Raw genomic sequence first — 17,443 nt, 5'->3', positions numbered from 1 at the left:
AGACAAGACTGTGTTTGTTGTTAACTCCTACCATTGATATCTCTGAGTCATGCAAACTACTAACTAAATAATGACTAGTCACTCAGTTGTCACTTTCAATGGCAAGTAACAGGAAATAACGAGTGGCTGGTAGCTTCTTCATCTTCTCATAAAAGTTCAATTGAGAGCGAATGTACTAATTTTAGAAGCTGGGATTTGTCTACCTTGCCACTCTAAGCGTCACTGATGAGTCTTGCTAAAAACAAAATAATTGGCTGGCAACTGAGTATTATTATAATGCTTGCGTTGGTTGAGCTCTCAATAAAGAGGATTATGTCTATGGGACTACACCATACCGGCTGTTTTCAAGCTTCAACTCTCTAGAATCCTGTTGAACAAGTCTTTTAAACATTGCTTCAAGCAGTGCTGCAGTGCACTTGACACTGGCTAGAGCTTGGCAGGATGAACCAGCTGGTTGTCTAGAGAGTCAGTCTATCTACATGTCTATGTGTTATCAATGACTATAAATTACATTTCATGCGTCTTACAAACAATATCACAACAAAATGCATAACATTATGGTGTCGGTTACAACTATGACAGAAATTCATCATTCACATAAAACTATTCATCAAATACTTCTGCAGAAGTTCTCTTTATAACGCTTTGAATCTTCATTCCCTTTCATGTCTGTTTGTGCATCTACTAAAAGTTAACCGTCGGAATGACTGAGACATCGCTTCTGGCAAGCATTCGGTTTGCGGAAAGAAAGGTACACAATGTGTAGCTACATCACTAACAGCAGAAAATACTCTTCAGACAGTGTACATGTATGCTAATTTCCTTGCCTATTCCATTGTTCCAAGGCGTAGTGTAACCTTCTTTTGCTATGAAAAAATGGTCATTATCAAAGCATGGGTAAGCAATAAATTAGTCAGCATTGCAATTCACAAACCTGATTTTTTAGGAAGGTTTTTTAAAAGGCAAGTTTTTACATAACTGTTTCTCATAAAAGTTTTATCAAACACACTAAGAGTTTTCTATATAAAATATGAGATTAACAGCTGTGTCAACTGCAATTGATTCACTAGTTTTTACTTAAGAGGAACCGCTAAGCAGTTTTCTCTTCTTCTCTCACTCAACTACCAGACTTACAAAGTTACATGAACTCTCTTATTTCTCTCCAGACTAATGATGTTTTCATGCTTGAGAAATTTCAGACTTCTAGTTCTGTTGACCATATACTTACCAAAAAATCTCTCTAGATATCTGTATCAGCATTTACAATGCTGCGAGCTGCATATCCTTTGCAAATGGAGCTTCAACCTTCTTTATGGCGGTGTCCTCTCAACATCTGAGGCACAGCGATATTCAAGGTGCTATCAATACATAAGAGGATAAATGAAGTCATTTCTGAACTACTGCTCAACACTGAACATCCAGTCTTACAGATCAGTATGACTGATGTAGACCTAAGACATCAGCGAGTATTGTTTAACAAGCATATGCTCTAGAGTTTAGGTCAATGCATGGATAAAAAGGCAGACTTGGTAGAGTTATAAGCGATCTTGGCAGTGTTTGAATAAGCCGCTGATAGAAGAAAACCTAGTCTTAGTGTTTTTATATGCCCAAATACATACTCAAATGTGGTTTTAAATTTAGCCAACCAAACAGTACACGGCAAAGGGTCAACCACACAAATCAAAATTTTTATTATTTCATGGTAAGAAACTAAGGCTAAACAAAATAACCCAGAAAGGAAATACAAATTAAAGGTACGATTTAGTGTATCCTAAAGCTACTATGTCAGGCATAGTGTGTTGTTCATGTTCAATACGCCAACACATTTTTCGCCAGCTATCTGTCAAGAAAGCTGGCGAATTGTTAAGATTACACTATCACTCAGGCTGTTTGAAGAGTAAACAATAATACTATAATATAGCGTGTCAGCAACCAGGGCCCTGGACATCGACAATGAGCAGCAAGTTCTCCTCATCAACGTATGAAGCATCACACATCTTAGGATGACAATGACCAGCAAGTTCCTCTCATTGACACATGAGGCATCACACATCTTAAAAAGCTCAGGGCCACACTTGTTCTTCCAAAAGACATCCTTCTGCAGTCAGAGCTAATAGTCTGCTAATAGCCCCCCAGTCTCTCGTGTCTCCTTTGTAAACAAGCATAACTCGAGGGTCCATCTTCTCAGGGCTACTTGTATCTTTGAAGAGTTTGTTTTGTTCACCACTCAAAGAATTTTTAGGATAATAACTAGCTAGACTTGTTACATAGAGGCACAAAAGTTGTGTAAATACACACATTCATACGCAAGGTAACAGCTCTTGTTCTACAATTAAAAAACAAAAACTAAATGTTGGGAGAAGCTGTAGAAAAGCTAGCAGTTTTAATGTAGGCACTACCTGCTTTGACAAGAAAGTTACTGTCTTGAAGTAAACAGCTCTATCTTTAGTAAACTTTCACATGGGTTTGTCTATGCATAAAACTATTTAAATTTAGTAGCTTACAGTCTATCTTGAGGGGAAATGTAGTAATTGTTTAGAAATAATGGGAATACCGCTATACAAAGCTCCATGTTAATAATAGAGACACAAAAATACTTTGTTTTTTTTTTATATAATTGCAAAGTTGCTGTGATGGGTGTTTTCAAAGTGGTAACCACCAAGCAAGCAGCATCAGCTCTCTGCAAACATGTCTGCTCCTTATGCCATTTTAGCCTTGTTGTATTATCGCATTTGTCATAAGGCTGGCTGTATCTACCTGTATGCCTTATTCTGCATTTCATAATTGGAAAAAGTTTCACTTCATGTTCATTTTCAAAAATTGCTGATGAGAGCTCAGTGTGAAAAGTAAATTGTTTTACCAGTTACAGCGAATGACTTTTGCAATCCTCTTAGCTGGGCTACCTTACCAGTAGCTTGGCGTTTTATAGAAAATAATGACCACTAGAGGATGTATTGAAGGAATATATATATAATATTGCCTCTGGAATGTTATATTTTACTGAAAAAAGTAAAAATTAAGCAAGTAAAGTGGTAAAAACTATACATAATTTCTTCAGAACTCTCCATGAATTCATACATAGGCCTACATACCAAATGTTCGAAAGTGCCTATTTTTCTCTACGGAATGACAGGCCTCACAAATACACTTGGCACAAAAAAAATCCCGCATAATATGTTTGAACCTTCTTTTATCTCATTTGAACCTAAAAACTGAACTTGCCCTTATTTTACTGGTGTATAACGATGATAGCTAAAACTCTACGAATTCACATGGGTGCTAAAGTGCATACAATCATTTAAGCCTCAGACAAAATTAACTGACAGCGTTAACTAAACCTTGTTGAGAAAATGCATCATTTATTTTAGATGCTATGTCTAGTATACTTGAAAACGCTGTTTATCCTCAAAAAGATTAACTTGCCTTGGAACCAAAAATTCAAGCAACCTATATCCAATAAAAAAACTTTAAGTGCCCATCTAACATTTAAACTCCTGATAATGAACTTTATAAATTGAAAGCCTTATTATTGGTACTAGCATTAAAGACATAGTTTATCACTACTACAAACAGACATTGCTGTTTCATCATAATCATTAAAGGTTTTAGTTCAGCTTAGACAAATTCATTTTTCTGTTTAAGAGCGAAGTTGTTTGCCCAATTTCTATTTTAGAAACGACCAATACAAAGCAAAGGCATCGTCGTGCAATAAAAGGGTTACTGTACACCAGAACTGTTCTGGTTTTTTGTTGTTATTGATTTTAGATCTCCTTTATAAACATCAATCAGTTTCATCATGGCATAATAGCTATAGCTAGTATGATGAGACAATTGATTAGCTATGCCAATTTCTGCGTCGAAAAATTAAGAAAACTACGGAAGCGTTGCGATATTCTACTGAATTTTTAGGAATACAGACAGAGCTATTGAGTGTACACTCAGTGGCTCTAGATACATAAACTACTGGGACGACATTAAGTTGATAGTCCCGTCTAATATAGGACCGCGTCTATTATTGGTGATTTCGGATTGGAGAGGTATTCTTTATAGCGAGTCCCGACTTTACATTTCGTGGAAAAATAACGTTAGCCGTTGAACTTTTTTGGGCTTTAGTTCCTACTTGATTTTTGCTAATATTTCAGTATCAGTTTTTTTCTGGTTGTTCAATGTACGCAGTACCATAAACTGCACAAACTTCCAATTCTACTGGTTTAGCTTTTACGGTTGTAAAAAAGGTGTAAACAGTTAGTAGGTGAGTTTCCAAGTAGCCCGTTTTGGCATCCTGTTTGCATACCTAAGTTGCTTGTTTGTATAAAATGTTAGATTATTCACGACACGATAACCTGATGCATTTGAATATAATTTTAAACTATTTCCAGCTTTCATTTTTTGGCAACACAGCTATTCAAGTCACACATTCAGCATGTTCGTTTTAGGAAGTTACCAATTCCTCCGTCTAAAAGCGGTTAAACCCATCATTGGAATCGTTTGGAACTGTCATGCATTAAATGCAAAAAACTTGTAAAATTAGTTTGATCTAAACAATAACTGTTATCTGGTTGTTGATACTGTGGTGGTTGACATTCAATTAAATAATAGATATACATTACGTTAAGGCAAATTGATGTGATAATAAAATTAATATAAATGACAAATTTGAGGTGCCATGTCTTGTGTTTGATTTGTGCTCATTTGTTTGAAAAGTTTCAAGTTTATTTTACACACTTTATCTAATTCAATTTGTATTGTTAATCAACTAGGCATATTCCGTTTTGGCATTACTCTTCGGTTAAGTGTTTGAGTCTCTTGGTTGGAGTCTTTTAGTGCTTGGTCTTCTACGCATAATTTACAAGAAAGGTGCAGATAGGTGCCTACTATATCATAAATCAATTAACATATATCAATTAGAAACCAATCATATTATATGGTTTTCATTCACTTTTTGAATGTTGTAAAAAAATTCTGCCAATTAGTCAAAACACTTTTGAATAAGATCAGGAGTGTTCATAAATCTGATAGCAGCTATGTAATGAACAATGCTATATGGTTAAGCTGTTGCGTTATTATATTTTTTGCATTTTCATTAGGAGAATTGCAGATGGAGCATGAAATATTGCTGCTATCCAATCAAAATTTGTGGCAACATTCTGTTTTATTAATCAGACAACACAATACAGTAGACGCTCTTACAACATAAATAATCTGTTCTGACAACGTTTACGTTATCAGGTTTTCACGTTATGCAAACAGTAAAGTGCATACAAATTGCCTAATCCGTTCCAAGATTCCGTTCCCAAACTCACACCTTTTTCATTTCAAAAAGGGAGAAAACTAAACCTAACTTTTCAATTTAATGACAGTACAGTAACTGTGGTATTATTGGTTTGTATCGACAACTCTTTTTCTTTTCTCTTATAATCATCACTTGGTCCATGATTATAGTACTTTTTGAGTAAAGTTATGGGGATCGCACATCTGCAATGTTGGTTTAAATCGATTTTTTCACTTATATTAAAACATTGCTTTCAATGAGACTCCATCTCATGATATTTAGCTTGGTTGACCGATACTCTAACACCTACACAACTGATCACCTTTGGGTATTCTTGAACAATTGTACAGCTGCTATGTGCTTTTTGCATACACCCTTATTTACGTCTTTCATAGCACACTAGACACCAGGGTACTAGTATATATATTTCTCAAAGCATGTTTGTCTGCATTCCGTCTATAGCTCCTAAAATCTTGTAATAAAAAATCCGTACCGAAGGAGATTTGATCTCCAACCCTCCCGTTCACCAGTCCGACGCCGTACCAATTAAGCCATAGAGACTGATTTTATATCATGCCGATATATGTTGATATATGGGCACAAATACTAAACGGTTTTGCGTACTACACAGGGTGGTTGCGTTATGCCACTGAGACGAATAGCTCTCATTAGTAAGCGTACTCAAATTTTCCATTGGCAATGTCCTAGGCCAATAGCAAGTGGCAGCCAACTCTCATTACTTCTCATTGTTTATAAGCTGATGTTTATCACCCGGGCAACGCCGGGGTAGTACTAACTAGCACAACTAATATATATATAATTATATATATATATATAATAGTGATACCCCTACAGGTTGTTTTCTCTCCCAAGTACGACAAAAAAGAAAACGATATTTTAAAGGCTAATTATGAGATTTTTGTTATTCAATTCGAATTTGAGCATTCGCACCGACTTCATGCTTTAAGATATACGTAATTTTTTGTGTAATCTGAAGCAAAAACCACATAAATTCTTTACATTAACTGGAATTTATGTAATAGGAGGTTTACGTTATAGGAGCGTCTACTGTAGTCATATTTTAAAGCAGTTTTTATTATTGTAAAAGTTAAAAGGTGGATATCTGATTGAGGCTGACGTTTCTACTTGCTGCAAGTTTAAATGCTGTTGGATCAAGTTTAAGGTTTACTTTCAACAAAATTCACATTACAGTTATTTGGTATCACAAAATTTACCATGTTTTACTCTGTTGTGTTGTAAGTGCAAAATATGTGGAAATGTGATTACAAGCTCCTAAAAACTAAAAACGAACAGTTAATCGCAGCCATCATGAAAACGCCGTAGATTAGATAGAATCCCTTTCCGAAACGGCTCAAATAGGACGTAGCTGAACAAGATGGTTTCTGTTTACACTTTCACGCAACCTCATTCGTCGAAGTATTTTCACAAATATACTTCTCGCATTCATTAAAATCATGTCTATTGTCCTTAGCGTCTATTTCATCATCATTGTAATGCTGTCATTTTGAGCACTAATATCTCAAAACCAACCGTAAAAATTTGTTTCATTTTTTAATCTTAGCTCGAAGGAGGGCATATCATCCTCTGATAAACATGAGGAGCCTGTTGGTCACCTGTGATAAGCGAAAAATACTGCAGAAATTAATCGCGCTGTTTGGCAGAAAGTATGGGTCACATGATCAGATTACGGCTAGACGATTAGATTAAGCCGGAACAAAACTATGATATAGCGAGCATCTATATTTGATGCGAGCTTTTCGGTAAAACCCCGATGTGTTTGTCATAAACTAGTACTACGAGACGTTTTATATTGAGCCTTTTATTGGCCTTTCAATTCATGTGATAACATCATGTGTCAAAACAATAACCAAATCGTTTGAGTACGTCAGAGAAATAAATTGATTCCAACCTACGGCGTTTTCGTGATGGCAGCGATTAACTGTTGGTTTTTGAGCTTTTAAGAGCTTGTAATCACATTTCTACATATTTTGCACCTAAAACACAGCAGAGTAAGACATGGGGAATCTTTTGATACCAAATAACTATGTGAATTTTGTTGCAAGTCAACCTTTAAGACACATGTGTCGGTGAGAATTCACGTGTAATAAATGTAGAAGTATACCCCCATCACACAGAGATTAAGTGAACATGTGTGGTGAGCCTTGTGTGTTGTTCATGCAAATTATCCTCAAGCGTTATATAGTGTCTGCAACACTAATTTCAATGTTCAAGTGTGAAGCGACTTATCATGCATTTTTGTCACATGTGGAGCACCAAAGGTGGGTGCTTAAGAGCACTTATGTTATGAAATGGTCATGTGTAGATGCTTTAGTGGTTACTCATGCCAGACGTGCATTCGGATTGGTTCTTTTACTATGCTTTATATGAAACGAGTGTATTCTAATAATTGGCACACTGGTGAAATTTTGTTCAAAGAGCTCAAAGATATTTTCAATGATCTATTTTTATTAATCAGTTATCATTACAAGTAACATTTTAAAATGGAAAAAGTTTGCTCATTGCTTACATCGTTATTCCATGAGGCGCGCATGCTGCAAAGTATCAACATACTGAAGTTAGGGCTGATGCCATTGGACTCATGTGTCAATCACATCAATGCTTACATCGGTATCAATCATTCACTTGTGTGGCTACTCATTTAGTAGTGTTTATGCTGGTTTCTTTCACCAAGGTGCAAACTTTTAGAAAGTGGATGATTTAAGAGAAAATTGTGAATTCTATTGAAAATAAATTGATTTTCTTTAAGAGTTGATCTAAATTTTGCTGGCATATCATGTGACGTGTCGCGGGTTAATTTTAGTTTACAGACTTTGTACCTTGTTCTAGTCACATCTATCGTCTCTACTGCTCTCTACTTTAGCTGATACGTGGGGAGTGAAAAAATTCAGTTTTGTTTACCTTCACTTATCAGACATTGTCATTATAAGTTGTTATCTCTTATACTTGAAATTGCATAGGGGTGGGTAGAGGAACAAAGAGCACGTGCCTGAGGTTATTTTAGCTTTAGCTGAATTCTGATTGACTTATGAAAACATTTGTAAAACATTGCTTGTCGACGCTCACTAGAAGTGTCATAACATTAAGCTTGAAAGCAGGGTTGGCTCGGTTTAAACCGAGTGGTTTAAACCCGGTCAAACCAGGCTTTTTCAATATTTTTTGTGAAAAACATAATATTTTGAGCTTCTAGTGGTTCATGTGTGGTAGAAATGCAATTATATGTAATTATCAGCTGTAGAAGTTTATTTAGGACGCAGTAGTAAATTGATGGCATAGCTCAAGTTGAAACTACATGAAATCCTAGCACAATGAATTAGTGAATTTCATTTTCAATTGCTCTTTTCAAGTGATCTCTTTAATGATGAAATATAAAAACCATGTGAAATATACTAATCCAATCGTCTCTAATAATGAATGAATACTTTCTCAAGTCTGGCCAGTGAGAAAGGATTACTTATAATTAGAAACTAAAACAATAAAATCTTTTTGGGCAAAAGCTTTAAGTTTGCAAACTAATATTTCATTTATTGGGCACAAACCAAAGTAGTTGGATTGTTAGAATTTAGTTTATGAAGTTTTTTGTGTTTTGAAAAGTTAAAGTTCTACATCAAATTTCCAACATGCCTCGCAAACAAGATCCTGTTTGGCAGTTTATCACTTGAACTGCAAAAGGCAAAGGTTTCAAGGCAAAATGTAATAGGTGTGCTGTCGTAACGCGAGGTCATGCAGATAGGCTTAAAGCTCACATAGCAAAATATCAAGCTGAAAACACCAATTTACATTGACAGTGATGCTAGTATTCAGGTAATAGAAGTTGAGTCATCTGCCACTGCTCCAAACACTAGCAATGCATCTGCATTATGCTCTGCTCTACACTACCACACGACTAATCACTTGGATTAAAATTCCTACTTATACATAGAGCTGTATGTAAAATATTCACTTTATGTGATAAGATTTTTGCTCTGTATTTCATCAATCGTGTTTGATTAAAGACTCATTCCGAAGTTTCCATATGTTTTCTCTCTTTTTTCCCATAACAACTCCCACAGTGCCATCTTTAACAGACAATTCCACATATGTATGTTCAGTACTCGCTCATGCAGCTATAGTAAGTGATGTTAATTAGACTTAAAATTGCAAAAGCCTTGGTAAAAATTATAAATACCATAAAAACCGGTTTAAACCATAAAAACTGGTTTAAACCATAAAAACCAGTTTAAACCGAAAAAACCTGGTTTTTTCATAAAAACCGTGGTTTTTTCCAACCCTGCCTGAAAGAAAATACTATATATAACTGTTACAGCTTCAATTATAACTTTGATTTGTGTATTAGGAAATATTAGTGGTAATGAGCAAAGACAAACCAGTAGCCTACCAATAACTGCTAGATATGCAGGAACTTTCGACAAGATATGCACGAAGATAGTTATGTTGATGCATGCCAGTGAAGGATAGTACGTGCTGCAGCCGTTGCAACAGAATTTTGCTCACATCCATTGTTGGATGCCAGAAATGTTGAAAGCAATTGTAAATTTAAAGGTTGAATTTGCTTGGACTGTTGATACATTATTCGGTGTACTTCTAGTCAGTGGCCAACACTGACTGGAAGCAGTGCTGAACTAATATTGTGTATTTGCAGTCAGTGATAAGCTAAGCAAGACACGTATATGGATCATTCCACTCTTTTAATACTAATCATCCCTGCGTTCCTTCTTGAGCTTCACTAGACTCATGCGATAAGAAACTTGGTCAAAATTACGAGGTGAGTGTAATATCTGCGAGAAATTGGGAAGGGAAGTTTAATATCTGGGAGAACATGGGGAAGGGAAGTGTAATATCTGGGAGGGCTTGGGGAAGTGAGTGTAATATCTGAGAGAACTTGGGGAGATGGGTGTAATATTCTGGAGGACTTGGGAGGAATTGTAATATTTGGGAGAACTTGGGGAGGGAAATGTAATATCTGGGAGATCATATGGAAGGAAGTGTAATATCTGGGAGGCCTTGGGGAGGTGAGTGTGATATCTTGGACGACTTGGGGAGGGACTTGTGATCTCTTGGAGGTCTTGGGGAAGCAGGTGCTAAACATATCTTAGTAAACTTCCTGCACTGACTTAGATTTGCCTGAACTGTTGATGACTCCTTAGTGTTTGCTTGCATATAAGTGAGGGAAGAGTAAATTGGGTTCATTGGGCGAGAAAGGTGAAAGAGTGTGAGTTGTTCATCATGGACTTTCCATTATGAAAACCTTGTTTGTTCTGCCTATGAATATTGTTAGCATTTGAGGTAATGTGACTTCACTGCTCATTGTTTGTAATGCAAAAGTCTTTATTCAGCTATTAAATAAGCGGCAATGGTTTATTTCAAAAGATGCCATAAGTGTTTATCTAAAGTGCTAGTGAGCCGAGCAGACAAGTTTTAGCTCTAATTTTAATTACTAAACAGCGGTGGCACCATCTCCATTGATATATCAAACCATTAATGTGTCCAATCAGAACACAACTACTAATCTATCTTCTACTAGTTATTTCTCTAACCAACTTTAGCCAGTATTAGTCTGAGTAAGTTTTGAACAAATGGCTTATTTACCATCTTAGTCTTGCATAAAACTTACACAAAAATAATTTTTTCATTTTAAAGCTACAGATGTGCTTAGATTAGCAAATTACATGGATTCATAATTACAGCTTTGTTGTGTATGTTTTGATAGGTGCACTTCTTTGGTTTGCGTCTTCATTGTTAGAAATGTGTAGTTATGCCTCTGCATTTGCTAGAATCTTTAATTCAGGCGATTCAAATTTAGAAATTCACTCACTATGCTAACATATTTGTTCCAGACAGATACGCCATGCTGAGAACATATAGAGCTTGAATTTAGCTCTGAGTAATGACCATCTTGCCTCTTAAAGCTGGTATAATGGCTGTCTTCTATCCATAGTGTGTTGTGAAGTTTATGTGATAACTAACTCATACTGTGGTGTGTTGTAAGGTATAATATAACGACTGACTCATACTGTGGTGTGTTGTAAAGTTGATATAACGACTGACTCTTACTGTGGTATGTTGTAAAGTTGATATAACGACTGACTCTTTTGTGGTATGTTGTAAAGTTGATATAATGACTGACTCTTTTGTGGTATGTTGTAAAGTTGATATAATGACTGACTCTTTTGTGGTATGTTGTAAAGTTGATATAACGTCAGACTCATACTGTGGTGTGTTGTAAAGTTGATATAATGACTGACTCTTTTGTGGTATGTTGTAAAGTTGATATAACGACTGACTCATACTGTGGTGTGTTGTAAAGTTGATATAATGACTGACTCTTTTGTGGTATGTTGTAAAGTTGATATAACGACAGACTCATACTGTGGTGTGTTGTAAAGTTGATATAATGACTGACTCTTATTGTGGTGTGTTGTAAAGTTGATATAACGACTGACTCATACTGTGGTCTGTTGTAAAGTTGATATAATGACTGACTCTTTTGTGGTATGTTGTAAAGTTGATATAATGACTGACTCTTTTGTGGTATGTTGTAAAGTTGATATAACAACTGACTCATGGTGTGTTGTAAAGTTGATATAACGACCGACTCATACTGTGGTGTGTTGTAAAGTTGATATAACGACTGACTCATACTGTGGTCTGTTGTAAAGTTGATATAATGACTGACTCTTTTGTGGTATGTTGTAAAGTTGATATAATGACTGACTCTTTTGTGGTATGTTGTAAAGTTGATATAACAACTGACTCATGGTGTGTTGTAAAGTTGATATAACGACCGACTCATACTGTGGTGTGTTGTAAAGTTGATATAACGACTGACTCATACTGTGGTGTGTTGTAAAGTTGATATAACGACTGACTCTTACTGTGGTGTGTTGTAAAGTTGATATAATGACTGACTCTTTTGTGGTATGTTGTAAAGTTGATATAATGACTGACTCTTTTGTGGTATGTTGTAAAGTTGATATAACAACTGACTCATGTTGTGTTGTAAAGTTGATATAACGACTGACTCGTATTGTGGTTTGTTGTAAAGTTGATATAACAACTGACTCATGTTGTGTTGTAAAGTTGATATAACAACTGACTTGTACTGTACTGTGGTGTGTTGTAAAGTTGATATAACAACTGACTGGTATTGTGGTGTGTTGTAGAGTATAATATAATGACTGACTCCTACTGTGGTGTGTTGTAAAGTTGATATAACAACTGCAAATCATACTGTAGTATGTTATAAAGTTGATATAATGACTGGCTCATACTGCTGTGCGTTGTAAAGCTACGTATTATAATGTAGTCATTCATATGTCGTATGGTACAGAGTATACGCCTACTTATGATACCTTATATGGTTTTCAGCGTTTACAGGCTGCGCAACTCATGCCGATTCGCTGCCGGTAACCGTAAGCGATGAGCGGAACTCTGACAGCTAAGCCTGTTGGAGCACAGTCCTACTTCTATGGGAGAATCACTCGGGATGAAAGTGAAAAGATATTAAGGGAGCGCGGCTGTCAGGATGGACTCTTTCTTTTGCGTGAGAGCACAAAAAGAATGGGTGACTATGTGCTGTCCTTGTGCGCCCACAACAAGTATGTTTGTAATTGAAGCTCTGTTAAGGCTGGTGAGGCTGGTGAGGATGGTGAGGAGAGTAATGCATTAAGGGTTTCTTACTCGTGCAATCTAAAATCATTATCCTACTAAAATATCATTTACCAAAAATAAATCAGAAGCCTCCATGTTGGTGAATCTCGCCAGACACCAGACCTATCTGGTGGTCCCTGCCAGACACCAGACGTATCTGGTAGTACTCACCAGATACACTTGATACCACGCTATGTAACCACCATCATGTTTGTCTATCAATATAGTGTTGTATAATTGAATTTAACATTTGCACATAAAACTAAAACCGCCATTGGCTGATATCTAAAACTAAATATCCATAAAAGTAGAAGCAAGAACCACGGAAGCAACTGCCGCTGTGCATACACGGCGGTACATAATTTTAATCGGTTAACTGTATTATGATATCTGCCTGGTATTTACTTTCAAAAACTGAATTCCTTGTCAGTGCTGCAATATCTTATATCTTTGTTTGTATACAATGTTTTTTTGCGGCGTGCAAAGGCGCATGCATGGAGGTATGAAGCCACCATGATTACCATTTGCTAGCCATAATCTTCAACTGAAACAGATATAGTAAGGATTCCCTCTTTGTTATTGTCAGCTCTTTCATAATGATTTATATTTAGCAAGCCTGTGCATTAAATACTGTGCTAAAAACAGCTGGTGTAAACAGATAACTTGTATATTACATTAGATTACAGTCTTTTGCTTAAGTTTGAAAGTTTCACTCAGTTTTTTCATTTGGAGAAACTGGATTGACCCGTTTTTAAATTGATTTTTAGAAGCCAGATTCCATTAGAGTGATCAGACTTGATTATAAAAGTGGAAGGAAGGTTTGGGTCGTTCCGCTGCAAGAATTGTTTCTTTTACAGGAAATGGCAGATGCTTTGGGCTTGTAGTTCATTACATAACAACTAAACCCAATATTGATCATATCAACTTTCTCATGAACAGCTCCTTATGTCTCAGTGCTGCTACATATTTTTCTGACAGAAAGCTATCTTTCCATGATTGATCTCTCTTCTAACTTGATTATCTCAGAGTTGAAGTAAAAAATATGTTGAGACTAACTCATGTCTTCACCGCAATAGGACAGTCGCTACTTTACTCTGATTGTTCACTATGCTTTCAATGCAAACCTCAGTATAGTCAGACCTTCACAGATGCATTTAGTTCGTTTAGATATTTGGTTTGTATGTTAAAACATTCATGTGCTAGGGCTAATATTTTTTTATAAAAATACATTGTATTTCGTTTAATCTTCTCCTCAGCTTCAAAATCTATGATTCGTTGCTAACAAATGCATTATGTAAGAGATGTAAAGAATTTAATCTCATTAATTAAAAGCTACTGTTTAAAACAGAAGTATTTTATTGTTCTTTACCTTGGTGACTGACAAACGCAGTGTATGCTTGGGGATGCAGGAAACTGTGGGTGCGAAAGTGGAGGGGATGATAGGGATACGCAGTGTAGCAACTTACACAAACTTACAAGAAGCGAAGTTTATATAAACTAACTTAACCTATTTAATTTTTTGTGTTTTTTGTCAATTTTCACTTTTTGCTTATCTTTTACTTGCAAAACTGTAATGCTTGGCCAACTTTTAATGTCATATATTGGAAAATACTTCTAGTAGAGTCGAATATTTGCTAGACTTTTACTTGGTATTTTGAAAATTTTTCATGTTAGACAATCATACCTAGTTTCTTCTACCCGATCCCTTTCATGTTAGACAATCATACCTAGTTTCTTCAACCCGATCCCTTTCATGTTAGACAATCATACCTAGTTTCTTCTACCCGATTCCTTTCATGTTAGACAATCATACCTAGTTTCTTCTACCCGATCCCTTTCATGTTAGACAGTCATACCTAGTTTCTTCTACCCGATCCCTTTCATGTTAGACAATCATACCTAGTTTCTTCTACCCGATCCCTTTCATGTTAGACAATCATACCTAGTTTCTTCAACCCGATCCCTTTCATGTTAGACAATCATACCTAGTTTCTTCTACCCGATTCCTTTCATGTTAGACAATCATACCTAGTTTCTTCTACCCGATCCCTTTCATGTTAGACAATCATACCTAGTTTCTTCTACCCGATCCCTTTCATGTTAGACAATCATACCTAGTTTCTTCTACGCGATCCCTTTCATGTTAGACAATCATACCTAGTTTCTTCTACCCGATCCCTTTCATGTTAGACAATCATACCTAGTTTCTTCAACCCGATCCCTTTCATGTTAGACAATCATACCTAGTTTCTTCTACCCGATCCCTTTCATGTTAGACAATCATACCTAGTTTCTTCTACCCGATCCCTTTCATGTTAGACAATCATACCTAGTTTCTTCTACCCGATCCCTTTCATGTTAGACAATCATACCTAGTTTCTTCTGCCCGATCCCTTTCATGTTAGACAATCATACCTAGTTTCTTCTATCCGATCCCTTTCATGTTAGACAATCATACCTAGTTTCTTCTACCCGATCCCTTTCATGTTAGGCACTCATACCTAGTTTCTTCTACCCGATCCCTTTCATGTTAGACAATCAAACCTAGTTTTTTCTACCCGATCCCTTTCATGTTAGACAATCATACCTAGTTTCTTCTACCCGATCCCTTTCATGTTAGACAATCATACCTAGTTTCTTCTACCCGATCCCTTTCATGTTAGACAATCATACCTAGTTTCTTCTACTCGATCCCTTTCATGTTAGACATCATACCTAGTTTCTTCTACCCGATCCCTTTCATGTTAGACAATCATACCTAGTTTCTTCTGCCCGATCCCTTTCATGTTATACAATCATACCTAGTTTCTTCTACCCGATCCCTTTCATGTTAGACAATCATACCTAATTTCTTCTACCCGATCCCTTTCATGTTAGACAATCATACCTAGTTTCTTCTACCCGATCCCTTTCACGTTTTCTTTGTAGTATTCACCACTATAGCATGGAAATGCAAGTTGATGGAAAAGTAATGATAGAAAATGGTAAAAGGTTTCCTGGGCCAGTGGAACTGCTCGAGTACCATCGCACACACAGAGACGGACTGTTGACCTACCCGACTAATCCCTGCAGCCGATCACCCAATGAATCATATGTGGTATTTAGGGGAGTTTCCTCTGCAGAACTTGATGCAATTCTGTTGGATAAGGCGAGGGAACTTGGAATAAAGGTGAGAATAATTAACATCTACTTGAGAAGTATCTCTTGGCTGTGCCGGTTCTTTCTGTCTTTTATACTTCCTACCGTAGAGTGTTTACATATCTCCAAGTGTGTCACTAACTTTTGCATTTTATAATATTGATCTCTGTTGGTATCACTGCTAGTGTGTTTAGTGTTTGCGACTGTGTTTGCACGCTGGCAATCTGTTGGCATCTACAGGGAAATAGGAATGAACTGCTGACTGATGATATGAGACAGAGATTAATAAATGAGGTCAAGGGCACTCTCCATACTTCTCAGCCTTGGTTTCATGGCAACATCACAAGAGAAGATGCTGAACGCGCTTTTGCCAAATGTGGTCATGAAGATGGCAAATATCTGTGAGTAAATTCTACCCTTGCCTTCTCAAAGATTAATCAAACATTTGCCTTTCCCATTCAATAGCTGTCTCAGGGCTGTTGTTTTTTCTACAGCTGTCTAGGTAGTACTAAAAAGGTACTGACGGTACTGAGTGACTTAGTTACTATGGGCAATGATAGGGGACTATGGGTAATACTAGGGGCACTATGGGCAATACTAGGGGATTATGGGTAATGCTAGGGGATATGGGCAATGCTAGGGGACTATGAGTACTACTAAATATACTAGGAGATTATGGATAAAACCGAGGGGCTACGGGTAATGCTAACGGATTATGGGTAATGCTGAGGGACTATGGGTAATGCTGAGGGGATATGGGTAATGCTGAAGGACTATGGGTAATGCTCAGATATGACGGGCAAAGCGAAGAGACTGTAGGCAATAGTTGGGGAACTTTTGACTGAACTGATTAACTGGTGCTTAATAGCTTTCAACACTACTAAGAAAGGAATCCACAGTTTCCTACGGCTATTGTTCAAAGCTGTGGTCTTTTGTGAGCTTACTTTCGTTTGAAAGCTGAAAACTTTTCTTTCATGGCAGTTGGGGGTTTTTTTAAATTTTTGGGCGTGTATTGTTTTTTCTATAACATAGTTTTCTGGTTTAGTAAGATACGTTCAGCCTTTTATTCAAGCGCAGCAAGTGCTTGAATAAGTACAACCAACTGACTAATGATAGTTTAGAATAGATAGAATTAAATGTAGCCAATATGTATTACATGATTACGATGATTACGGAAAGGTCAATTATCATATTAATACGATGTATTCAGGATGTGTACTATGAATGGATAAAGTAAAAAATGAATGAAAGTGTCTGCAGCTGTTTAGATTTAACACCGGTAATCATGCTGACCCTAGAGCTCAAACTCTGGTTGTTGGCTGCTGACAGAGAAACGAGGATGAG

At 36.5% G+C, this 17,443-nt stretch overlaps 1 protein-coding gene across 2 annotated transcripts in view; it reads left to right on the top strand.

Annotated features, from left to right (window-relative positions):
• The first annotated feature begins 4,081 nt into the window (after nucleotides 1-4,081).
• Nucleotides 4,082-17,443, top strand: part of LOC137392272 (tyrosine-protein kinase ZAP-70-like) — a 29,838-nt gene continuing 16,476 nt past the window's right edge. For both annotated transcript variants that reach the window (XM_068078942.1, XM_068078941.1), the window contains exons 1-5: nucleotides 4,082-4,252; nucleotides 9,954-10,076; nucleotides 12,680-12,909; nucleotides 15,890-16,130; nucleotides 16,340-16,500. In XM_068078942.1, the coding sequence (XP_067935043.1) occupies nucleotides 12,731-12,909; nucleotides 15,890-16,130; nucleotides 16,340-16,500 (581 nt within the window). In that variant the 5' untranslated portion in view covers nucleotides 4,082-4,252; nucleotides 9,954-10,076; nucleotides 12,680-12,730. The remainder of the gene's footprint in view (nucleotides 4,253-9,953; nucleotides 10,077-12,679; nucleotides 12,910-15,889; nucleotides 16,131-16,339; nucleotides 16,501-17,443) is intronic.

Source organism: Watersipora subatra, chromosome 3, assembly GCF_963576615.1.
Source record: "Watersipora subatra chromosome 3, tzWatSuba1.1, whole genome shotgun sequence".
In the NCBI taxonomy this organism is placed as follows: domain Eukaryota; kingdom Metazoa; phylum Bryozoa; class Gymnolaemata; order Cheilostomatida; family Watersiporidae; genus Watersipora; species Watersipora subatra.
This window is presented reverse-complemented; position numbering and strand designations above follow the sequence as displayed.